This window comes from Eleutherodactylus coqui, unplaced genomic scaffold (genome assembly GCF_035609145.1).
Source record: "Eleutherodactylus coqui strain aEleCoq1 unplaced genomic scaffold, aEleCoq1.hap1 HAP1_SCAFFOLD_26, whole genome shotgun sequence".
NCBI lineage: Eukaryota > Metazoa > Chordata > Amphibia > Anura > Eleutherodactylidae > Eleutherodactylus > Eleutherodactylus coqui.
In genome coordinates, this window is record NW_027101742.1 from 1,322,587 (window position 1) to 1,349,037 (window position 26,451).

A 26,451-nucleotide genomic window follows, 5' to 3' on the forward strand; every position below is an offset into this window, starting at 1 on the left:
GCAGGAGGGACTCGCTAAGGATTCTACATGAAGAATCCGCGGTGGGCCTGATTTTTCCTCGCGGACATGAGGCCTTAGCATCAGCCGATGACTAGAGGAAGAGTCCGCTTGTTCTCGCCCCGCACGGCTTCCTGGGTTATGCCTTTAGCATCAGCCGATGACTAGAGGAAGAGTCCGCTTGTTCTCGCCCCGCACGGCTTCCTGGGTTATGCCTTTAGCATCAGCCGATGACTAGAGGAAGAGTCCGCTTGTTCTCGCCCTGCACGGCTTCCTGGGTTATGCCTTTAACATCAGCCGATGACTAGAGGAAGAGTCCGCTTGTTCTCGCCGCACGGCTTCCTGGGTTATGCCTTTAGCATCAGCCGATGACTAGAGGAAGAGTCCGCTTGTTCTCGCCGCACGGCTTCCTGGGTTATGCCTTTAGCATCAGCCGATGACTAGAGGAAGAGTCCGCTTGTTCTCGCCGCACTGCTTCCTGGGTTATGCCTTTAGCATCAGCCGATGACTAGAGGAAGAGTCCGCTTGTTCTCGCTGCACGGCTTCCTGGGTTATGCCTTTAGCATCAGCCGATGACTAGAGGAAGAGTCCGCTTGTTTTTGCCGCACGGCTTCCTGGGTTATGCCTTTAGCATCAGCTGATGACTAGAGGAAGAGTCCGCTTGTTCTCGCCGCACGGCTTCCTGGGTTATGCCTTTAGCATCAGCCAATGACTAGAGGAAGAGTCCGCTTGTTCTCGCCCCGCACGGCTTCCTGGGTTATGCCTTTAGCATCAGCCGATGACTAGAGGAAGAGTTCGCTTGTTCCCGCCGCACGGCTTCCTGGGTTATGCCTTTAGCATCAGCCGATGACTAGAGGAAGAGTCCGCTTGTTCCCGCCGCACGGCTTCCTGGGTTATGCCTTTAGCATCAGCTGATGACTAGAGGAAGAGTCCGCTTGTTCTCGCCGCACGGCTTCCTGGGTTATGCCTTTAGCATCAGCCGATGACTAGAGGAAGAGTCCGCTTGTTCTCGCCGCACGGCTTCACCCATAATAATGCTGTTTAGCTTATGCAGTAATCTGACGTGACGGCGCTTGTGTTTTGTCGCTGGGGCTAATTATGCTTCTAAATTAATTCATTTCCCAGGTGATTCCCTTTCATGGAAATGCAGTTAATTCCACGGACATCCCATTTATATCATTAATGCAAACCCTTAGTTGCTTTAAGACAAGTCCTATAAAAACCTGCTTTATCTCATCCTGGGTAACATCTAGGCTCGGTTATAATAGCTGATTGAAATGTGAGGCGAAGGATGCTTCTGTATAAAGACCGCCGTGTCCCTGCGGGAAGAGGGACTTCATAGGGGCCGGCAGCACTCTGTTAACTATTTCACTGTCTGCACAATATGAAGGCATTTCTTATTCTCCTTATCTAATATAAATAATGCTACCAGCTTTCTCCTGCACCACACATTGACCACTTTGTCGGACCTTTGGTGGGTGATTTTTGTGTCATTAGATTAGTGACATCCTCACCACTGCCATAAAATCATAAAATTGGAGTTTGGTACAGCGAGCGTCCTGTGAGGGCAGCCTGAAGTTCCAATATTAGGTTAGCAATTTTTTTGCGTGCCTGGGGTCAGTGAAGCATTGGTAAGGGATCGGTGCTGGAGAGGAGCAACCGGTGCCGAAGTGCCGCGGGCGGTACGCCACCAGGGGCAGGCGGCGCTGAAGGAAAGCAGCTGTTACTCAAGGGCAGCGGGGGTGGTGCTACACAGGAGCGGGAAGTGCTGAAGGGGAGCGTGCGATAGCTGCGATTGGTTTATCCTTTCAATGCAGCGCTGGATAACCAATCACAGCCATCGTGTCGTGGAAGCGGCATTTATAAATTGGCTAACCGCACTAATAAATCCTGTTCTTCCAACATGGAAAAGGGCATGGCGGCCTGGCCATCATTGTCATAAATCCCGCCCCCGGGCCACAAATGACAACCAGAGTCGGAAGACAGATGAGAGAGCAAACAGAAATGACAGACGCAGACAAAGAAACACACAAACACAGGCAGAGAAGAGAGGCAGAGACAGAAAATTAGGTAAAGAAACACAAAACATTTTCCGAACTTTTTATGTTTGCGTAGCGATCATCAGGTCACTCTAGTAATATGAATAGATCATAGAAGGGGAAATATAAAAAAAAATTAAAAACCATCACAGAAAACGGCCATTACTTACTGACTGAGGAGTGCATATAGATGCATCCTCCTCTCACCATGCAGGTAGCTGACTACCAAATGAGGGAGCTAATTATACCTGTGCAGGACACCGATGAGACAGCCACTCACACTGCCTCTTAATATAGAGGGGGGTAGCTGCTTGGCGTATACTCCCGCACAGAGTGGATACAAAGTGCCAGACCATTCTGATATATGTAGTTCACCATGCAGACCAGCAACCTATTAATGACGCCACAATAATTTGTCGGGTTGCCCTGCATTTCCATCAGTGAACCACATTGGCACTGCCACCCTGGGCTACCCCTGGAGTCTTAATGCCACACTGTATGTGAATGCATGTAATGGCCATTTTCTGTGATGGTAGTAATATGAATAGGACTCAATCGCTTAGTGATGAATGTGATATTTTATATGAGGATCAGGGCTCCTGTTTTGCGTGTTGGAGCATCAGCTACGCTGATATTGTCACAAGGTGCAAATCCCTTAATTCGCTTCATACAGACAAAGATTTCAAGGATACGGTAAGATTCAGTCTCCCAAGAATCTGTACGCTCTGTAGCGCACCCTAGTGGTGACTGTAGGCAGACGGGATTTTATCATTTAACAGTGTGGCAATTTAGAAGGTTGGGAGCTTTTTTATCAAATGGAGCGGTGTGGTTCGTACATCATGATTGTCTTCACATGTCCGTTTCCTCCTGTTGACACCATAGATTTGACCAGCGATTAAGGTGTTTTTACACGGAGCGTTTATCGTTCGGAGTCCTGCAATCCCTCGTGGTTCAGTTTCTGCCGCTCCGCCTCCATTCCATTAGCGATGATTGCTGCGACAATCCGTACGGCATCTGTTGCCCGACAGATCATCCCGTGTAGAAGCTCTTGCTTTAGGCCCTTGTGATCGCTTTCTCTTCCAGCGCATGCCATAATTAATGCGTATCCTGAGTTTCGGAATAACGGCTCCTACGCAGCAGCAGTTTGCTTTCCAGTTTCAAGGAATTGGATAGCAAAATGGATTCAAACCAAACTAAAAACCGCAGTCTGTTTTTTTGTTATAGAACTGCTAGACAGATTTGTCAAAAAACAGATTTGCATCAGTTCTGTTGTATCCTGGTCTGTCTTTCCTTTTGCGAATGCTCATCATCTAAAAATGGACGGCAAGAACGGAAGCGAACTGAAACCCTTCCGATCAGTTCTGTCACTCACTGACTACAATGTGAAACAAAAGCCAGAAGGGTTTTTGCCATTCGCTTTCCCTTTTTTAGCGTAAAGAAAAGCGCGTCAGTCGGATTTATTTTTTTTTCTTTTAAGTAAAAAAATGGAAACTGGGCAGAACTGAAGCTCAATTGAAATCAATGGGAAGTAAAGTGCTGCCCCTCCGACGGAACAGCAGAACGAAAAAAACATTGTAATGTTGCTTTGGCTGTCGGCTAATGACAGCATATCAACTCCCCCAACAGTCACATTAAAATTGGAAAAAACCCTCCCGAAAATGGCCTTTTTTTAAATTTTTTTATTTTATGTCTCATGTAAATATATTTAATGCAGAACACAAACGCCTAAAGTGCATTTTTTTAACCCCTTAGGCCATTTTCACACAACTGAGAAAATCGCACGAGATTTGATGCACAAATCTGGCATGCATATGAACCCCGTTCATTGATGAATGGAGCCGTACACCGTGATGTGAAACTGCACATTCGTTAGCGAGATATCGGGCCGTGAATCCCTCATATCGCTCTCTCCTATGTGACGTTAGCCCTAGTGACAGAACTAATTGTAGCCTGAAGAGACAGTAAATCGCACTTCAGGGGTCATGACGTTCTGTTCTCTCAGTGCAGCCGTGTCACACCTTGTATTTAGCGGATAGGTTCAAGTTTTCATAGGAGCCAAATTTCATAATTACATTAATTTTTACATTTTTTTTTTTTTTTTTTGCTGGGGACGGTTGATGAAGAGCAGCGTCACTATTGTTTTCGCAATTTATTTTAATGGCAATCACAGTATGGAATAAATATTGTTACCTTTTTATTGTAAGTCATTGCCATGATGACCGCGCCAAGTTTATAGAGGTTTTACTGATTTTGCGTAATATAAACACTTTTTTAAAAAATATATATTTTTAGTGGGGCGCCACATTCCAGACCCGGAGCATTCCTGCTTAAGTTAAGCAGGATTTTGAGAAGACCGCTATTTCGAAACGTTATTCTTTTCTACTTTTTAACCCATTAACGACACAGAACGAAAGGTAATGTTCTGTATGTTTGGGATGTGTATAAAGAGAGATTGTGATGGTGATCTCCCTCCCTACAACACAGGCGCCGACTGTTTCCTACAGCAATCAGCTGCCTGCAACAGCTTCAATAAGCCGCGCGGCTCACCGGAGCTGTTAACTCTTTAAATGCCCTGACGATGTTCCAGGGTCCCATACGGCCCCTCCGTGATGAGATCATAGAGTTGCCATGCGGGTGTCATGGCAGCCGGAGGCCTTCTGAAAGGCCACGCCCGTGGGGTGGCTCGATAGAATGCCTGTCCGATACCAGTATGATCTAATGCATTACATCATACTGCAGGAGTGATCCAAGCATCGCAAGTTCTTGTTCCGTCAGGGGACAAAAAAAAAAAAGTAAAGATTAAGTTCGAAAAAGTTTTACTAATTATTTAAAAAAAAAACAACTTTTGCCATAGTTATAATGTCTAAATATTAATACATATTTGGTATCGCTGTGTCCGTAAAAGTCCGATCTATCAAAGTAGCGCATTGTTTACTGCGCACAATGAATGTCGTCAAAAAAAAAATGCAGAACTCTACAATTGTGCTTTTTTTTTTTTTTTGGTCATCTGTCTCCAAGAAAAAATGTAATAAAAAGGAATCAAAAAGTTGTATGTATTCCAGAATGGTACCAATAGAAACTACAGAACATCCCGAATAAAGTTAGATGTCGCACAACTATGTCCACGGAAAAATAAAAAAGTTATAGTTGTCAGAAGACGGCGGCAGAAAATAAATTGAAAAAAAATTAGTACAACAAAAAAAAAAAAATATACAAGTTTGGTATCGTAGTAATCGTACCGACCCATAGAATGAAGTTATCATGTTGTTGCAGTTTGTGCACCGTAGAAACAAGATGCACCGGAAGATGGCAGAATTTCGCGGTTTTTTCCACTTCACTCCACTAAGTATTTTTTCAAGTTTTTCACTATATTATATCGTACATTAAATGGTAGCACTGAAAAATACAACTCCGTCCCGCAAAAAAACAAGGAAACAAGCCCTCAGACAGCGACGTCAATGAATTAATAAAAGTTCTGATTTTTCTTAAAAGGGCGGAGGAAAAAACAAAAATGGGGGTAGGCGGTCCTTGAGGGGTTAAATAGAATTTCCCATGCTTGATAAATAATGTTATATTATATAGCCCAGGTTGTTATGGATGTGCTGATACCCGTTACGTGTAGATGGCTTTTTGTACCTTTTTATTTTTCAATATTTAAAGGGAAAAGGGGTCTTTTATTATTATTATTATTATTATTATTATTATTATTATTATTATATTTTTTTGTTCCCTGTAAAAACCTTTTAGCCGCTGTGATCAGCAATGACTGCAGCATCTGTGGGGTTAAACTGCGTAGAGGAGGGATTAGATGAGCAAATCCTCATCATTTCACTCCTTTTCTGGGAACAAAACCCATATGTGATAATTAGAGAGCAAATCTGCTCTGATAAAGTGCGGGGCAGAGATAACCTGGACCAAAATTCATTCCAGCGCATGCAGCGTTTTCTATTTCATCCAAAAGCTGGGCGGAAAGCGGACGGACCCCGTTATAGTCAATGGGGTCCGTCTGGCGCTATTCTGTTCCATCCAGAGATGGAGCCGTTTAGCCGCAGGGATTCCCCTTTGCTGCTTCTCAAATGTAGCGGGACAGCGGAATCCCCAGGTGTGATACCGCCCATGCCCCTGTTTGTCCAGAACTGTAATGTCCTTTTCCTCGTCCTAAACTGCTGGGGGTTGTTGTCTGATTGCCTCTCTGTGCAGAATTTAATATCCATACTCAGTCTTTTTTGTAATCTTCTCCGTTTAGGTTATTGGCGTTGCACCGAGGGGTGGTCAGCGCCGATTCTGAGCTTCCGGATGAATTGCTGTATGGAAGGGCTGGGTATCTCTATGCGTTGCTGTATGTAAATGCTGAGATCGGTGCAGATACGGTGCCTCAAGCCACAATCAAGGAGGTTAGTCGTTGTCAGTAGTTAAACATGGATGGCATTTCTTATTTGGAATCGCACTGATGTCAATTATTTGACCTTTCAAAAGCCTTTTCGGGCAAGCTGGAGCTTTGCGGTCACATTGGGATAACAGAAAGGTCGCAGAAGAATGAGAATTAATTGAATTTCTGTTGACCGGCCGCTTCTGTGCTGTAATCGCCCTTCGTTGTGCGAGTTTATTAGCAGAGACGTGAAAGCAGCTTTAGGACTCCAATATAAACCCAAGGATTCAGCAGTAACTAAGCCTTCTGACCGCAGACAACGGGATGACGGAAAGGGGATTTCTCTTCTGAAAATGACCTGCTGTTTAGGTCACATTTTTATTTAGTTTTGGTTGATTTTCCATGTCACTGTTTAAAAAAAAAATATCCTGACCTGTTCCCTTTTCAGGAACTAAAACAGATTGTAAAAAAGAATGTAAGTTTTAATTCATGCACCCAAATAGGCAGTATATACATAATGGCTCAAGTAGAAGAGTATACTGGACCACAAGCAAGAAATTATATGCAAGAGATGTTACTGGGGCTGCTAGCAGTGAAGGGGTTAACACAACTCTTTACCTAATAGACCTTAAGTGGCCAAATCCTGTGTAACTCTGCTACTATCGCCAAGTGAGTCTCCGTATCATAAGAAGCATAAAAAGTACAACAAGGGTGAGGAGAACGGGAATGCGGCGGTTGGGGGAGGGATTTAAGGTAATATGTTGCATTTCCGTTCTCCTTACGCTTGTTCTAATTTTTATGCTTCTTAGGGCTCATGTCCACGGGCAAAAGAAGAATTAAAATCCGCAGCGGATTTTAACTCTTCTCCTGCCCGCGGATCCGCACCCCATAGGGATGCATTGACCACCCGCGGGTAGATAAATACCCGCGGATGGTCAATAAAAGTGATTTTTAAAAAAATGGAGCATGAAAAAAATCTGGACCATGCTCCATTTTCGTGCGGGAGCCGACCCCACGGGCTTCTATTGAAGCCTATGGAAGCCGTCCGGATCCGCGGGAGACCTAAAATAGGAATTTAAAAGAATTTACTCATCCGTAGCGGGCGGGGAAGGTCTTCTCTTCCTCATGGCCGGATCTTTCTTGCTTCGGCTCGGCGGATGTGCCTGGCGCATGCGCGCGGCACGGCGGCGCGGCACGGCGGCGACGTGCCGCCGGCGTGATGAATTCATCCGCCGGCCGAAAAAGAAGATCCGGCTGTGAGGAAGAGAAGGCTTTCCCCACCCGCGCCGGATGAGTAAATTCTTTTAAATTCCTATTTTCAGCCCTCATGTCCGCGGGGCAGGAGGGACCCGCTGCAGATTCTCCATGTAGAATCTGCAGCGGATCTGATTTTCCCCGTGGACATGAGGCCTAAGGGTACCTACACACGGTTGAGCGCGATAGCGTGATATTGGGATGTGAAACTTGTCCCGATACTGCGCTTGGCATCGTGTGTTTTCACAGCAATGCAAGGTGGTTTTAATGGCAAAAATGCCTTCCATCGCTTCGGTAATATAGCGATACTCCGGCGCGGCTTTCAGATGTATCGGAGGATCCGGCAAGTGCTTGCCATTCTTCAGTTTTACAGTCTCCTTGAAAACAATGGGTGATCTGTTCCGAGGAACACGAAGGTGTCGGACATGATGCATTATTATTTCTTGCCCCGTGATGCGGGAGAACATCACTCCTGTGTGCTGCATTCAAAGAATATGGTTCATATTCTTGCATCTGACAAGGCACAACCCTTGCGGGAGCTTCTCGGCTGTGTGACACCGGTCTAACGGGTTAGGAGACTCACTTGGCTGCGGTGGTGGAGTTATAGAGCGGTCATTGATTGCTGTCTAGTTGCTCTTGTTCTCTCCAACGTATAGTAAGATCCCGTGTATGTGGTGTTGCAGTGTAATAAAGCTTTGTATATTCTTAGAGTAATATGCAAAAAAATCTATAGGCGAATTATCAACTAGAGGAAAAGTACTGAATAAATAACATTCTAGCAAACTATTGCCGTATCTGTCAGATATCTGCAGTATCTGTTGCTGATACTTCATGTTTGGCAACATGCAGTTCCCCCGCGTCTGGTAACGTAAAGGAAGATGAATCTATGTATTTAATCTGTCCACAGCTTGTAGATGCCATCATAGAATCCGGGAAGAACTTGTCCAAAGAAGAGCACAAGACGGACCGCTGCCCTCTGCTGTATCAGTGGCACAAGAAGCAGTATGTGGGGGCTGCCCACGGCCTGGCTGGCATCTACTACATGCTGATGCAGGTAAACCATGTGCAGGTCAGCTGGTTATTACAGTACAAGCCCTATAGGGCTTATTCACATGAGCGATATTCTTGCATGAGTTTTGTGCTATGCACACAGAACTTGCATGAATATGACATAGTTATGCGCCCCTTGTTTTCAATGGGACCTTGAAAGCACATTGCATGGCACTCGCATACCGTGCAATGTGCATGCAAGTGCAATGTTATGTTTCCCATTGAAGTCAACGTGAAACACTTGTGATCCTATCACGCTCTTGAAAATCGCAATTTCACAGAAGTGATTCTATGCCTTTTTGAATCAAAAATTGATGTGAAAAAACGCGCAATGGCAAATGCGGTCTCAGGCCCAATATCTTGCTGGCCCATGTGAATGTAGCCTTCATGTCGCATTCCCAGTGCCAAATGATCAAATATTCTGGAGCCTTGGACATGCACATAAAACTCCGTCACCTTTTTTTTTCTTAATTTGTTTTTGGGCAGAGTTCTATTTTTTATTGATTATCTTGGCCATATACAAAATACAGATGATGTTCGAGCTCTCGTACAAGAACAAAGGATCGGGCATGATGAGATCCAATATACCAGAGTCCCCTGTTGTGGTGCATGATGGGGAGCCCCCATACACTTACACATATTAGATTGCCAGCCTTTAATATCCACGATTTGCTTATGATAGAAGGACAGAATTGCCACATTGTATATGCCAGTGTAACATTTTCTATCAAGGCATTTTTTTTTTTTTAGCCTTTAGCAAAAGTAGACCAAGAAACATTGACTGAGCTGGTGAAACCAAGTATTGACTACGTACGCCACAAGAAGTTCAGGTCCGGCAACTATCCATCATCTTTAAGTAATGAAACAGATCGCTTGGTACATTGGTGCCACGGAGCACCCGGAGTCATACACATGCTCCTCCAGGCCCACAAGGTAGACATCAGCCTGTCTTGCTTTGCTTTGTTTAGTGTACTTTGTGTGTGTTGGTGTGTATGTATGTGATATATATATATATATTACACTTAAAGAAGACTTCAGTGGGGCTTGGCTAGGTTCAGGCATTAAAAATTAGTGATGAGCCTTAAGAGATTTTTCTAATATAAGCTTGGATGGCCGTGTTTCTGATCAGTAAGTCAACCACTAGATCCCCGACCACGCCTAGCATAAAGGGGCCGTGTCTCCACAGCGCTTTCGGTGTAAGTAATGGCCAGGTTGGCTATGATGGCGTCCTCTATCAATCAGTGCTTATGGTGTCAAACCCTGTAAATTGTGATAGTGCTCAGTAAGAGAGACCAAGTAATCTTGTAGATCTGATGCCTTTTAATGGCCAACAAAAACACATGATGATAATATGAACCTTTCGACCTACTCGGAGCAACAAAAAAAGTCAACTTTTTTAAAAACCCTTTAACCCCTTGAGTGGCACGTCCGGAAATTTTCCGGGACGAGCTCCACTGCTCATAGCAACATAGCCGGAAGATTTCCGGGCTATGTATCACTATGGGAGCTGCAGAGCACAATGCCACAAGCTGCCTGCACAGACCCACACAGAGCAGTGCAAGGGCTTTGAAAAACCAGCAGAAGATATTGCCGATGTGTCGGCAATGTCCTGCTTTGTTTACAAGTTGCCATAGAGACCATCGGCTTGTCAGAAGCAAGCCGATGGTCTCTGTGGCAGGGAGAGCTGGTTGTTAGCTGTCAGAGGACAGCTAGGTACCTGCTCTTACAGCAGAGATCAGAGAAAACCTCCGATCTCTGCTGTGTTAACCCTTTACATGCTGCAGTCTATGTGACTGCAGCATGTAAAGGGCTGTCACTGCAGCATGTAAAGGGCTGTCACCATCGGACCCCCTGGAATGTGATCAGGGGTCCTGATGGGTCCCGGTGGAAGTCCCCTAAAGGGACAAAAAAAAAAAAATTCAAAAAAAAAAAAAAAAAAAAAGTAAAAAAATTCAAAAAAAAATTAAAAAAACACTTGTCTCCCTTTTACTTTGTAAAAAATCAAAAATACAATCACACATGTGGTATCTGTGTGCGTCGTAATGACCCAGAGAAGGAAGTTAATACATTATTTAACCCCTTATTGACATGGCCCCTTTTTTTCTTTTTTCCCTATTTCTTTTTTTCCTCCCCCCTGTTTAAAAAATCACAACTTGTCCTGCAAAAAACAAGCCCTTATATGGCCATGTCAATGGAAAAATGAAAAAGTTATGGCTCTTGAGACATAACTGCAAAACTAGTTGAAATTCAATGATTAGACCATTTTAAAAAACCTGCCCTGGTGGGCACGACAGGGTGGTAGGAAACCCGCCACTCAAGGGGTTAACAGTTAGTTATAGCAAAATGCACATTTGTTCCTGTATTTTGTGCAGAAAAACTGCCAAAAATGTGTTTGTCCCTTAATAAATGTGGCGCACTTCAGACTGAGACTTGGGGATGAAACGCCAGTCTTAATAAATTCTGCCCTTGATGTGCAGCATTCTACCAGTGAAGTCAGCGATGCCAAGGTTTAAATAAAGGAGCATGCCATGCAGTAGAGATTGGGTATGTCTATGCCAGCTTTGTGTGCTTGATAACATATTGGGACATCAGTTTGTTGGGGTGAACAATATGTAGCAGCGCTGCATCCAGACTGACCCAAACATGGTTTGTGACCAAATGTTTATTAATGCGTACGATTCCTTATCATTTTGGTATTTTATCGTGTTGCAGACAAAAAAAAAGCTTATTGGTCTTACCCTGAATACAGGGAGACATCCCCCGTAGGCCGGCTCTCACCCTACAATAGGTCCTACTCTTACGGTTCAAAATCAGGGCATTTCACCCAGACCTTCTCCATTATATTCCATTTTGGGAAACCCATCTTTTCCAGCTAGTCTAGAAGGGGGTGGACCGTAGCGGGACATGTACAGCAGCACACTTTCTGTCAGAGGGCCATTGGTTATCTGTTGACGCGCCTGCAAGCATTACAGAACCCACACCACTAACTTCCTGGCAAATCCTACAAATTAGATACCTCCTTCTCTCTCCATTTGAGCAACTCTGTAGCGGATTAGGCCCTTATCGACAGACCCTATCGCACCTATTTAAGATAGTAACCATGCAAACTGAGACCCCACCACCATCGTATGTTCTTGCCAGGGAAAGGGACCTGTCAGTATCATTTACACCTGAACAATAAATATACTGTGCACCTTTACACATAAATCCTCCATTTCAACCAAGACTCAGGAATCGGGCTTCAACATCCTCGCACGTGGGTACAGGGTGCCCTCCCAACTTCATACACCTCTCCGTTGGAGGTGCGGCACATGCCATGGGACCATATTACATATATTTTGTGAATACCCAGTTTTGTCAAATTGCACGACGATTAATCAGATTATCTGCGTCGGCTCGTGTTGATTGGCAGAGATTAGTATATATGAAACCCAGAAGCACGTTCTTCGCTGTCTTTGGGCAATGTGCCATTCTATATTTACTATGAAAATAAATAAAGAATTTGAAAAAAAAAAAAAGATTATTGATATTAAAAGGGCAGCAATTCGGCGTTGAACACTGCAGGATCGTTGGTGTCTGTTGTCGTCTTCTTTCTTAATTGTATGCTGTACATTTCCCTTTTTAAGCTGTTCAAAGAAGAGAAGTACTTGAAAGACGCGGTGGAATGTGGAGAGGTTATCTGGCAGAGAGGCCTTCTAAGGAAAGGATATGGCATCTGTCACGGAACTTCAGGGAATGGCTATGCCTTATTATCGCTCTACAAGCACACCCAGGATAAGAAGTATCTCTACAGAGCCTGCAAGGTAAGGGCACCTGGCCATGATAGAAGTGGTATCACTAAGGCCTCATGTCCACGGGTGGATCGGATTCCGAATGTGGGAACCCACAGCAGAATCTGACCCTGCCCTTGGCAGAGGACACTGCGGGTTCTCTACTTACCTGTCCGGGTCTTCTGCTGGTCTTCATTTTCTCTGCTGCGGATGTGTGCGGAAGTGCGCCACCGCACATGCGCAGGGGATTTTATTTAATTTTTTTTTAAATCTCCTGCTTTCCCGCGGAATCCATGGCCCATCCGCAATTGAATTGCGGACAAGCCGCAGATTAGATGGCTTCCATTGACTTCAATGGCAGCCGTCCCTGCGGGATCCCCAGCAAAATGGAGCATGCTGCGATTTGTTTTCCGGACCAGAAAGGTCCGCAAAACAAATCTGCATGCTTTTAATTAAGCTGCGAACGCCCATGTCTCCTATGGGCGACTTGAATTGTGGATCGTCCACTTTGGTGCCCCGCACGAATTCTGCAAATCCGCCCGTGCACCTGAGGCCTTGGGGCTTGTTCAGATGGGCATATCTTCCATCCATGTGCTCTCTGTGTATTTCACAGGCATTTACCCATTATAACCTATGAGGCTAGACGCAGGAGCAATTATCATACATTTAATTTTTTTCACATGGACTAATGGTCCATGTGAAAAGTAAATAAATGGCTGCATGTCCTGTGGATGTTCATAGGTCACACCATGCCGGCTGCACTTGCCTACAGATAAAGCATTCTGCATTGCTATAAAAAGGATCAGATTCATGTGTTTCCCTGTTTTATGATAAGTGCTGCTGAAATACCCAGCGCTCATTAATAATTCTGAGCCCTAGTGAAAGACATTCAGACATGGTGCTAATGGTGCAGTAAAAAGCAGGCTGGGCTGTCCTACATAGTCGGGCACTGCAGAAATAAAGTGTAATATTGTGATTAATAGCAGTCTATTAGACAGTCAGGGTTCCAAAACCAGAACTACTGTCATGGGAAAACTGCAGTACAGAGCTGGGGCGTCCTTCTGTCACACCGGGACCACTGTGATGGACATCACCTTGTCCTTGCACCTCGCTGCTGTACTAAATAGGTGAGGTAAGTCCTCTTCACCCCCCAGCAGGCTGGGGGCTCCTTTTACCGACCTCGGGAGGATGGAAGGCTGAGTACTAAATAACCACCTTGCAATAATATGTATAGAATTACAGATTTTTTTCTCCCTAAGATGTTTTTCTAAGGCCGGCGGCACACGGGCGATCTGGAATCCGGCTCAGGCCCCCGGTCAGCGACCCTGCGTACCTGTCAATGTCTGTATTGTGAATGACCGCAGACGCTCTCTGGTATCATTGTAACTGTACTGTCCCACTGAATAAAGTTATTCATGTCATTTTTGCGGCAAGATGTACATTGTAGAAACAACAACACCCCCCCCCCCCCCCCCCAAAAGAGAGCGGAATTACTTTTTTTACAAAAACAAATAGAAAAGTTATGATTTTTTGGAAAGTAGGGAGAAACATCTGAAAATGGGGGAAAAAAATGGCAAAGTCCTTCAGGGGTTAAAATAGTCCTCTTTGTAAAATGCTCAAAGTAGCCACGCCTTATTTTTCCCCCCCCTAAAATATACAGAATAGATCTATCAGCTTGTTCTGCACACTTTTTATTTTTATTATTATTTTTATTCTTTTGCAGAAAACCCCTATTTTCCTCCGAGTCCTTTATAACCGCGTTAATTTCAGGACTATTATTTTTAAACAATCCCTTCCCCCCTCCCCCCCCCCCTTTTTTTTTTTTATGTTTTATGGCATACTATTCAATCTCTGTGGACTTCTTGATACTCATTATCAACAAAATCGTGTTTGTAAAAACCTAAAATCTACAGAAATGTAAAGTTATTACATGTAAAGCATGAAAAAAAGACATAGGGGGGGGGGGGGAACCTATAAAACAAAGCACAGACTGGCAGATGTAGCAGACATGACTCCACGCTGCCTCCGATATTTATGTGCCTTTTTAGGACGCGGCTCCTCTGCACCGACGGCACCTGAAAGAAAACTTCTTGCATTGTTAATAGCACGGTGCCAGCTGTGAACAGGTTAAGAGAACTCAATTTCACAAACCGCCTATTAAAGTGGGATTTTTTTAGACCCCAAAGTATCATGAAAGATGTGGATTTCCCCAAAGAGTGATTTCCTGGATCATAAAATATATTGTGTAAGCTTTCGGATGTAATTTCCATCTGCCAGGCAGTCATCAAGCGCCTCGGAGCGCCAGAGCATTTAGATACTCATTACAAGCTTGGACTCGGGCGCAGGTCAAGTATCTTCTTCCAGGTCGTAACATTAACCTACAAGACTGTTACTTTTATTTAGTGGCTTCCTGCTTGTCTATCTTTAGGTATTCTGAAATTAAAATAAAGGCAACGGCAGCCATTAAAGATCGTATTATGGCCGCATGCACAGGGAATAGATCGTGCCCGCAGTGGACTCCCACCCTGTGCCCGGCCGGCGCCTGCGTGTACCTGCTTTACTTGCTTTACCGCAGATGGTCCTCCTGTATTCAACTAAACTGTTTTCCCTGCGGAATCCGTGGCCCGCCCGCTATGTCAAGGTGGACGGGCCGCAGGTTGGACGGCTTCCATTGACTTCTTTGGAAGACACCCGTGCGTGAACAGCAGGAAAACTGAGCATGCTGTGATTTATTTTTTTTTCATACGCGAGCAGAAACCGCATTGGCTTCCGCTGGTGTGCATGAAGAATCCCTTTTTCATAGCATGCTATGGAGGGTTATTGCTGCGGAATCCGGAGGCGGACGCCCGCTTTGGATACCGCAGCAAAAACCTACCCGTGGACATGAGGTGATGGTTGTCACGTTACCTGACTAATGACTCACATCTGAAAAGATAAGATAAGAAAACTTGAAGGACCAATCTGGCAAAAACACGCTTTTCCATCCCAGCACCCCTCAACTATTACACGCTGGATGTCTCCTATGTATATGGCACTCGCTCTTTCCTATGCAGTGCAGCCTCCTGTCTGATGCTTATTAGACACGGAGATGCTTATTAGATGCTGAGATTTCTCCCTGCTCACTTTCTCTATGCTCTAACAGTCCCATGATGCATCAGCACAACCTCATATAAGCAGCTACAGCCTGTACATCTCTGTCTGCAGGGAGGACACTGCCAGTACCTTCTGTAGTCAACTAAGTAAGTTACAGAACATAATAATACAGTCTGGAAGAGGAGCTAGGGTTTACTCTATTATCACCACAGTGTTTCCCTGAAAATAAGACAGGGTCTTATTTATTTTTGCCCCCAAAAGAGGCACTAGATTTTATTTTGGGGGATGTCTTATTTTACTTACCTAGCAGGCTCGGTCCAGGTCCTTCCTGCTGCTCTCCAGAACCCGATGCGGTTCCCGCAGTCCTCGGCCGCTCACACAGGATCACTTCCTGGTTACGGGATTCATAAACCCCGCCACCACGAAGCGATGGCTGTGATTTGGTTCTTTGAGAGTTGCTCAGCCAATCATAGCCATTCCATCATGGAGGCGGGATTTGTGTATTGTCTGAGCCGCCGCTTAGTCAATTTATAAATCCCACCTCCACAACACGACGGCTGTGATTGGCTGAATAAGCAAAGAAAAAACAAAAGGGTGTGGGCTCTCCTCACCAGCAGTTCCTCCGACATAACGGGGGGAAATGAGATCTAGCAGGAGCTCCGTCCTCAGATAGTCGACAGTAAGCAGCCAAATTCCGTAGGAGAAAAGCAAATGTAGAGGGAAGCTTGTACCATTAAAATATAGCATGCCGCTCACAGGTTGGCTGAGCAGCTCTCGAAGAACCAATGACAGGACGGTATGCAACAGGAACTTTGTGATCATTATCAGTAACTGTGATAGGAGTGTATGTGTCCCCCTCTGAAGAGCTTGTGTGGTAGAGTCCATGTAATATCACACAGATGACTGACTAATTTAAGAACACCTAAATATGAGCAGAAGGCAGAAGAGTTAGATGTCAGGAGAGAACACTATGGGGAAAATCTATACATACACATTGATAAAACTAAAGACAGGCATTAATTAATGTACTGTTCTATGTAAGCTGTTGTGCCTGTACTGCAGAGAGCAGTGCAAGCCAGAGCTCGCCATTCAGCTATGCAGTTAGCTGAAGACTGATTTCTCTTGTAACGGCTTCTCCTAGCTGCATAGCTGAAAGTATTATTACACAGCATCCATTAAAGGCAGGGGCTGCATCCATCATTTCTTATCGCTCCCTTTTCCTGGGATGGTATAAAGTCGAGGAGAAGGATCTATGCCTCTCCTTGCATGCTGCCTGTTCATCCTCACCTTCCCCTCCCCCTCCTTCTGCACACAGGCGGAAGTAAGTGCTGCAAGTATATGCAGCTCCCACTTCAACCTGCTCTAACTCCAGTTAGATTGCAGCTAGAGCTGCGATCTAACCAGAGCGACAGCCTTGTAGAAGACGTCCCCTCCAGCCATAGTGCAGCATGAGCTGTGCTTGTTCAAAACCATAATGTCCTTTTTCTAGTTGAACAAGCACAGTCCTAATCTATAGAGGGAAAAGTTAAAGGGGCTGTCCGGAACTTAAAAACATGGCTGCTTTTTTCCAAAAACAGCGTCAGATCTGTCCGTAGGTTCTGTTTTGTATTGCAGCTCAGTTCCATTAAAGTGAAAAGGGTTGAACTACAATACCAATCACAACTTGTGGACAGGTTTGGTGCTGTTTATAGAAGACAGCAGCCATGTTTTTCTAATCCTGGACAACCCCTTAAAGCACTGTGCGACTTTTATTGGGAGGCCAATGATTAACTAGAAGGAACTGTCTGTTGTAGCACTTCTCCAATCGGAGTGCCCCTTTGGCTTTCTGAAGGCTCCTTTACACGCAAAAACATTCTTTCAAACAACTGAAAGATTGACAGTTCTAGTGATCATTTTGCATAAAGTACTAATGGGCATTAATGCCCATTAGCACTTTATCAGCTTCATTTGCATGTAAATGAGCATCCAGCAACTGGTTGCAAATCCCAGCATGTGGTCTGGACTTTGAACTCAGTTGCATTGTCTTCCAATAGTCTTCAGATGAATACAATGTAAGCGGCTGCTCCCATGGAGAACACAGCCTGTGGTCCCTGCTATCAGCCCTCCGGCTGAACGATGGATTTTATGCTCCCCTAAAAATCATGGTTCAGCCAAAGAGTGAAAGATGGAAGCATTTGCACGCAACGACTATCACTCAAAAGCCATCGATTGAACAAATTTTGAGCAATAATCATTGCGTGTAAATGGGGCTTAAGCCTGTTGTCAGGACATATAGTTCACTGCAATAGAACTTTAATGTGCATCTGATTGGAGTGGTCACCGGCCGCAGCCTCCCACCAAAGGGAAGAGTGATCTGGCAGAAAGTGTTATAAAGGAGAAACTTCCTATATATATATATATATATATCTCCCACACGAACACACAAGGTATGTCTCCATACCAGTTCCTTAAAATGAGTTGCATCTTTGATTTCATTTCTTCACTTTTTTTCTTTTTTTTTTAACCCAAATTATTGATTTGCAAACATTGAATGTATGAACCTCGGTGCTGGGGATATATGGGGATAACCGAGCGCTCCTTATCACTGACATCTGTGTTTGCTTTTCCTCGTAAGTTTGCAGAATGGTGTTTAGATTACGGTGCGCATGGATGCCGGATCCCGGACAGACCCTACTCTCTCTTTGAAGGTAATCCATTCATCAGTGTGTAAGACATTCCCTCTCCATGTATTCTCTTTGGGCATATACATATCCTGGAAGAGGGCCCCCTGTAGGAGCTAGAAGGGATTTACCACTCCGCTAGAGCTACTCCAGTTGCAGTCAGCACAAACTGTCCATGTATTGCATGGAGGGCCATGTAATACAACACCTACCTGCAGTAGGGGAGGTATCTGTCTGGCTGTGACTTCCCCCGGACAGATCACATTGCAGGAGACAGACCTGCAGCGATCAATTAGTTCTCTTGTGAAAGATCTGTTTTGTGATCAGAACTTTAACCCTTTAATGCTAAATGACCTATGTTTATGTCCTGGCAGGGTGGTGCTTTACCTGGACGTAAACTTACATTATGTGAATGGTGCAGGCTCACTTCTGCTCCTGCGCCATCCCGCAGCGGGAGTCGGCTGTGACCGATGGCCAGCTTCCTGCTGCAACACTGGAGATCAATGAGAACATTAATGTCTGCTGCTAACCCTCTACATGCCACCATCTCTATATATATCACAGTATGTAAAAGGTTCACAGAGGGAGCGAGCGCCGATAGGTGGCCATGGGAGCAGGGGGCCAGATACTGGTGGCCCGGCCTGCCATTGCCAATGATCGCTGCGGTAAATAATAAGTAGAGTTGAGCGAACATCATCTTTTGAGCTTGATGCTCGTTCAAGTATTAGCGTACTCGATGGTGCTCGTTACATGAACGAGCATCAAGCCGAGTTCGACCCCCGCCCCAGTTTTTGGCTCCTCCCCGCTGTGATGTGCCTGTTTTGGCCCCTCAGCGACGCAGTGAGAGAGAGAGAGGGGGGGGGGGGTAGGGGGAGAGAGGGACCTAGGGAAAAAAAAAAAAAAAAAAGCTTGGCACCCGGCGTCCCACATACAAAAATGCTCGAGTCTCCCATTGTAGTCAATGCGGTTCGTTACTCGAGTAGAGCTCTCAAATTTTACGAAAAGCTTGACTCGAATAGCGCGGACCTGAGCAATTTGGGTGCTCGCTCATCTCTAATAATAAGGAATTGCAGCACAGAAGTCCTGTAATGCATGATTATAGCTGTCATGGTTCAAGCACCCTACTGCGACATAAAAAAATCTAAGAAAATAAAACGCCCCTTTTTTTGCACACTTTACCTTATTTGTACAAAAATAAATGTTAAAAAATCCTACATATTGGATCTCATCTCTAGTAATGACCGGTACGATACATTTAAAAACACTCTATTTATCCTGCACAGAAAAAGCTGTAAAAGAAATAAAAAACACCTGAAAAACTTGAGGGCAAGTTCTTATTTTGTTTGTTTTACCTACCAAGAAACACACTAAAAGTGATCAGTAAAGCCCTCACAGAGCTCCTTCCGTGGAAAAATAAAGTTATGGGACTTTGAATACAACAATGTAAAAAAAATAATTATTAAAAAAGGGGTTTTCATTGTAGAACAAAAACACTAAAAAAATGTGTCATCGTATTAACCCACCGAAAAATGTATTGTCATTTATGCTGTAAACATTAAAAAAAATGGCAGAATCGATGTTTTCTCTCTCTGCTCTCAAAAAAGAGAAATGAGTAAAAGCTTTACAATATATTATAAAAACGACAGTGTACCAGGTCCATACAAAATAAAAAAAGTTATGACTTCAGAAAAGTGGAGCTGAAAATCCACAAAAAATAATTGCGTCCTTATGGCCCAATCGGTCACGCCCTTAAAGGGGTTGTCCCGCGCTGAAACGGGTTTTTTTTTTATTATTTCAACCCTCCCCCCCCCCCCCCCCCCACCCCCCCGTTCGGCGCGAGACAACCCCGATGCAGGGGTTAAAAAAGAACACCGGACAGTGCTTACCTGAATCCCCGTGCTCCGGTGACTTCTTACTTACCTGCTGAAGATGGCCGCCGGGATCTTCTCCCTCGGTGGACCGCAGGGCTTCTGTGCGGTCCATTGCCGATTCCAGCCTCCTGATTGGCTGGAATCGGCACGTGACGGGGCGGAGCTACACGGAGCCGGCATCCAGCACGAGCGGCCCCATTGAGAAAAGAAGAAGACCCGGACTGCGCAAGCGCGTCTAATTTGGCCATTAGACACCGAAAATTAGGCGGCTCCATGGAAACGAGGACGCTAGCAACGGAACAGGTAAGTGAAAAACTTCTTATAACTTCTGTATGGCTCATAATTAATGCACAATGTACATTACAAAGTGCATTAATATGGCCATACAGAAGTGTATAACCCCACTTGCTGCCGCGGGACAACCCCTTTAAGGGGTTACGTCTGCGTTCACACAGGGCAGAGTTTGCTGTGGAGCGTCTGCAACTGACATTTCGCAGCAAATCTGCAGCGCAAAATCTGCTTACAGTCAAGATGGAAACATAACAAGAGTTGTGCACGTTTTAATTGTTATGGAGAAATGTTCTCTTGTCAGATGCTCTGGAGTAGTTCTGTCCAGGATTAGACCAGCAGTAGTCGGCCATCATGTTTGTGTTCCATCTGCCTTGATATCTGTGTTCTATGGGGTTGATGTTTTGGTGAAAGCGTTCCCCTTGTTCCTTTCTCATAGATCCAAGATTTGAGGGGAAGTAGTTCAGGTGACTATGAAGGAAATGCAATTTGACTCTCATGTTTGCTCCCAGTCTTTGAAAAGCAATCAACACATGTTGAACTATATGGTTATAATTTTCGGCCTAAGGTCCACGGGGAAATTCGGGGCCCGCATTCCAGCGGCACAGCAGAAATACAGCTGCAGGTGTGCTGCGGGACTGGACGGCTCCCATAGGCTTCAATGGAAGCTGCAGGAGCCGTCCATGAGGGAGACCCGCACGAAATGGAGCATGCTGCGGGTGTTTTCCCGCACGTGCGATATACACAGCAGGGAAAAATTACATCCGCAGGTATTTAATTACCTGTGGGTGTCCAGTGCATCCCTATGGGGGACGGATCACGCGTGCAGGACACCTGCACGGATTTGATCATTCTAATTTTCCCGTGGACATTGGGCCTAAAGTTGCCAAGGAAATCCATAACCATGTCAGAAAAAGCAGAGCAAGCATCCTTTTCTATGGTTTTCATGGTATTAAGGAATTCTCTGTCTTTGATTGGAAGCCTTCTTTGCGGGCCATCAAATATGCCAACTTTTAACTTCTCATGTGAAAGAGCAGGGAATTTGGTACAGATGGACTCGAAGCACTCACCATCTCGATCCAAAGCCCTAACGAACTGTTTCATAAGTCCCAATTATATATGCAGTGAGGGGAGCAACACTTTATGAGGATTAACAAGTGGTTCATTACTGATATTTCACCAATCGTAAAATTCTCTCTAGCTGGCCATTCTATAATTTCTCGTCACGTTCATTGGGGGCCACAGCCTAGACCATGGGATATAGCCACTGCCCTAGGAGGCGACACTAAGCAAAAAAGTGTTAGCTCCTCCCCCCTGGCTATATCCCCCCCTGCAGGCACTCAGCTAATTAGTCTTTAGCTTAGTGTCTGCTAGGAGGCAGACGTGGCTAGTCACGGCAATCCTATGGCAGTTTCCAAGGGCGGAAATTCCGCGGAATTTCCGCCCGTCTGCAGGCAGCCTTAGACTTCTGTTTGAACTGTCAATAAAAAGCCTCCATTCTGCAGGTAAACCATCGCATCCTGTTGCCCTAATAAGTCCTTTGACGTCAATGCAGTCTACAAGCTCCTTGTCCGTATGGAAATATTTCAGAAGATCCTTCTAGCCGACACAATTGAGTCACGGTGTAACATGAGCTCTTGAAGGACATCCCACATACATGCTGATAGAACAACAAATTATAATATTACTCGTGTTACGTTTTTACTTAACGAATTATTAGTAAACAGCGTTTTGCGGACAAAACTGGAGGAAATAGATGTGATTTTTAGATTCAGCACACAAAAATACATAAAGATCACGTGTTATCTTGTGTGGATGTGGAGCGGTGTAATCATTTGTACGACACACAAACCAAAACTCCATTTGTGAAATAATACAATAAAGAGCTCCCGTTTTTGGCATGCAGCGTTCTTATCAGTACTCCTCTATCTTTCTCCAGGAATGGCCGGCACAATTCATTTCTTGTCAGATGTTATGACCCCAGAAACTTCACGTTTTCCTGCTTTTGAACTTTGATCGGCTGGCAGGAGTCTTTGGAGAAGAATATCTGTTTGCAGCTTGAGAAGATGAAGAGCTTGGAGGGGTTCTATTCGGTGCCTCCACTTATTACAGAGGAGTCATTCCTCTGCCAGATATTGGGCTACTCACAAGTCTCGTTAGTCCCGTGATGTGGTTGTGTGTTTGTTGAAGCTGAGAGGTGCTGTGTTCGTCTTACATTTATACCTTTTAGCGCTTGGAAGGTTGGCAAGTTCCTTGACTCTTTTAGGACGCATTCTTGAGAGATAGTCCAGTAGTAGTTTCAATGTTGATACCATTTATTCATCCGACGTTTGTAGTACTGCAGACACGGCAGCGAACAGTAGACGAGAGGGGATTGGGTGGGTCAACATCACCACTTTCTATGAATGGCCTAACGGGAGGTACTAAAAGGGTACCTACCTACCTACCTGCGTCCCGGAGGCCCCAATAATGCATGGAATTCACTAGAGGAATGGCCTGCGAATTTGCAGTCTAGAATATGGACACGGCCAACCACATCTCCTTGGGTCATGATGGAAAGAGATTACGGTGTGAAAACTGCATGTTTGGTAAATGTGTATGTAAGGACCATCTATCTGCATGTATTATGGGTGGGATGTACCATGCACCTTAATCTCATGACCAGTCTGATTAGTACATGACACACATTTTGTCTTGTGCCTTTCTTGGTGACACAAGTTAATAGGAGGGGGATATGCTGAGTTTTAATGCCTACAATATGCGGAGACAACTTTTTAAGACCAAACTTTCAGTCTAGAAGATTGCACAAACCGATCTATCCCATCTCCTTAGGAAAGCGGCTGCAGCTCATCAGTAAGTGGTCGGAACGGCCAATAATCTCCACTGAAAATCCATAAGGGATCTTTCACACGGACGGAACGCACCGCAAGCCGTGGTACATATCGCATGAAATTTCACAGACTACCTGCGGATTTTGATGCGGAAATGAAAGTGACTTAAATCGGTGGATTTTGGTGGAATCCTATGACTCTGCATCTTGCAGTGTGTTCTGGCGGAAATATTCTGCCCTTGTGAAAGGCCCCTTAATATTCTCACATCTGACCTGCCTAAATGTCATAGAAGCCCTTTAACTCCCAGCGGCGTGTACTTTAACTGTGACTGGAGAAAAACATTTTTTTTTAAGTCTTCTTAACTCTTTTTATTACAGAATTTCAGAACTTTTGAGATTTTAAGCACAAGATGAATAACTGATAGACACGATGCAATGGATTACTCCAGTCTGCTCCACTACAGATTGGTATGCCAATGACTGCTCAGAGGATGTCACTGCATGCACCCTTTGTACGGAGCTTGTATAGAAGGAGGGCTTTGTCTTCATGTGAGTGTTCACTGGTAATTATATAGGCCTTGTTTGGGTGTTTTATGTAAGGGGCTTTCACGTGCAGACTCATTTGGAAAGTTATGCCTTCTAAAGGCTTTTCGGGCAATTTTTTACATGCAAGTTAATAGGGAAGTACTAGCAATTATTAGAAAATTATAGTACACAGCTGTGCTACATGCATGCCACACACACAGCACTGCTACATACATGCCACACACACACACACAGCACTGCTACATACATGGTTCATCCTAATACAGCAGGGATCAGAAGCGGCACCGCACTGTAGATGAAGGACCTGTGATGACGTCACTGTCATGCTCCGCCCTTGCTCACAAGACTGTGACGCTCATCCCGAGTGAATGACTTAAATGCTCCGCCCCTGATCACATGACAGTGACGTCATCACAGGTCCTGCATCCTTGTGCAGATTACAGGCGGACTACAACCCCCGTGCGGCCTCAATTGCTATGGAATACTAACGAACACCTAGCCATACAGCAGACATGTGCACACAAGACCTGTGATGATGTCACGGTCATGTGATCTGGGCAAAGCATGTAACTCCGTCACTGGGGATCAAGGACCTTGGATGACGTCACTGTCATGTGATCATGTATGTCACTCACAAACCTGCTCACTCACACATGGACAGACAGGTCATCGTTAGTATTTTGATTAAACACCCTTCAAAACAGTGCATTGGTTTTTTTGGGTTTTTTTGTGGGTTGGTGGCTATATATTTTTGGTGGCTATATATTTTTTGTTAGTGCAACAGGCTGTAGGTTTGTTGTGTTTTTTGGTTTTTTTTTAAAGTTTTTCTTTTAGTAGGAAAAAAAACCACCTAAAAAGTATGAAAAAAATGAAGCCCCCAAACATAACACTTGTCAGCGACGCATTACATTGATGGCATTTTTACAAGTTTAAAAAAACAACAACAATGTTTTGAAGGTGGGCCGACTGCGATGTGAGGATTGGGTATTGTCTGCCTCCCACACAGATGGGTGCTTGTGGTGCTTAGGATATACATAAACCTTTCCTTCTAATTGTCCTTGCATTACCAGTGACATAACCGATCAAGCGTCCTTCCTTACCTTTTCTTCTTGGCTCTGCATATCCCAAAATGCGCACACAAGACGGCGCCAGCGTTGGGGGAGGGGGGGGGGGGTAGGAGCACATCATTTTGCAATTCTCCGTCAGGTGCTGTATACACTGTATGGTTTATATATGTGCCCACCTAGTGGTTGTAATGTGACTTGCAGCCTGTCAAGGGTTTCACTCCCATATTGTGATAATGTGTCAAATTCATATTGTGTGAAGTTGGAACTCTTAACGGAGTTTGCAGAAAACTTAAGACAAGTCTGTATGGATGCGTAATATAGGGGAGCAATTTTAATATCTTCCGGTGTTTAAGACTTGTCTGAAGAAACCCCCTAGTTGCTGTGAATGAAGCCGTCCCCGGACTTCCTTGTGCCTCTAAGAAGAGATTTTAACTCGAATCTGTAATCCTGAGAAATAATTGATTTCAGTGATCGCCGCTCTTACAAGTGATTCTCCAACTCCACGGCTTTAGTCGGTCGGGATTGGTTATCTGTTTTTGAGATCTGTGTGCATCTGTGGTGTTTGGTATGTACCTGAAATGTTAGGGGTTAACTATCTGCAATACTGTCTTTTACATGTTCACGTGTTCTGTCTTTTTATGTATGTGACCTTTTCATGCTGTGGTCAAAGTATAAAAAGCTGATAGCAATTGCCTGTGACTGTTTTCATTCACGTCTTCTGCACCGGCACACTGAAATGCATTTATATTATTCAGTATATTTTGAGTGATGCCATTAAAAACAAATGTGCACGTGTGTCGTGGGAGGAGCTGCTGGGCTGCATTCGCACCACAGATGTGTACGTTCTCCATATACCCACTCCGAAATCTCTCAAATGTATTCCAAATGTCTCTCCCCTATAATGGAACCACCATATGCCAAAATATGAGGGGGATACATTTTTGTTTTTGCTGTATTAATACAAATCAATGGCTGACCTATACAGTTCAGCGTAGACAATTGGCAAAATAGCACATCATGTTTCCCCAGAGTTAGGGTACCCACAAAGAGCTGCCCACAGACAAGTGTCACAAAAAAGTCACACTTAGAATGCGGCCCCTGTGCCTGCGAGAGAGAAGTCACTAGGTGCCAAATTGGAGCTGGAAGGGATAACCAAGACTACTTGGAAGTTGCTGAAAAGTACCCAGTACTACTGTTGGTGTCTGCAGACATGTTTTATTAAAGGATTATAATGTGCCACGAACCATATCGTGCAAGGCCAATTGGGATTGTACTTGATCTGTACAAACCTTTTAGGCGAGTGGTATTGTATGAGTCAAAGTGGCATCTACATGACTGCGAGCTTCCAAGGTCTCTCACCAGAACATTGCTCAGGGCTTCACGCTTCCTCTGCTGGCTTGCTTCCTTCTCATGATGCGTCCTGGGAATATTTCTTCCCCAGGTAAGTGATGCGCACCCCCACATCAACATATGTTAATTAGAACATGATTCATCTGACCAGGCCCCCTCCATGGTCCACTTCCCCATGCTCACATATGTATTATAAGTGCTTTCAGTGAGGGACAGGTGTATAGCATTGTCACACTGACCGGCCTATGGCTACGCAGAAAGCTGCAA

General features: G+C 44.7%; 1 protein-coding gene across 1 annotated transcript in view; it reads left to right on the plus strand.

Annotated features, from left to right (window-relative positions):
• The window catches only part of LOC136590994 (lanC-like protein 2), a 54,431-nt gene extending 31,121 nt beyond the window's left edge, over positions 1-23,310 (plus strand). Inside the window, exons 4-9 of the mRNA XM_066588460.1 lie at positions 6,283-6,430; positions 8,567-8,713; positions 9,460-9,642; positions 12,336-12,512; positions 18,187-18,259; positions 22,331-23,310. Coding sequence (XP_066444557.1) covers positions 6,283-6,430; positions 8,567-8,713; positions 9,460-9,642; positions 12,336-12,512; positions 18,187-18,259; positions 22,331-22,407 — 805 coding nt within the window. The 3' untranslated portion in view covers positions 22,408-23,310. The remainder of the gene's footprint in view (positions 1-6,282; positions 6,431-8,566; positions 8,714-9,459; positions 9,643-12,335; positions 12,513-18,186; positions 18,260-22,330) is intronic.
• Positions 23,311-26,451: the final 3,141 nt, after the last annotated feature.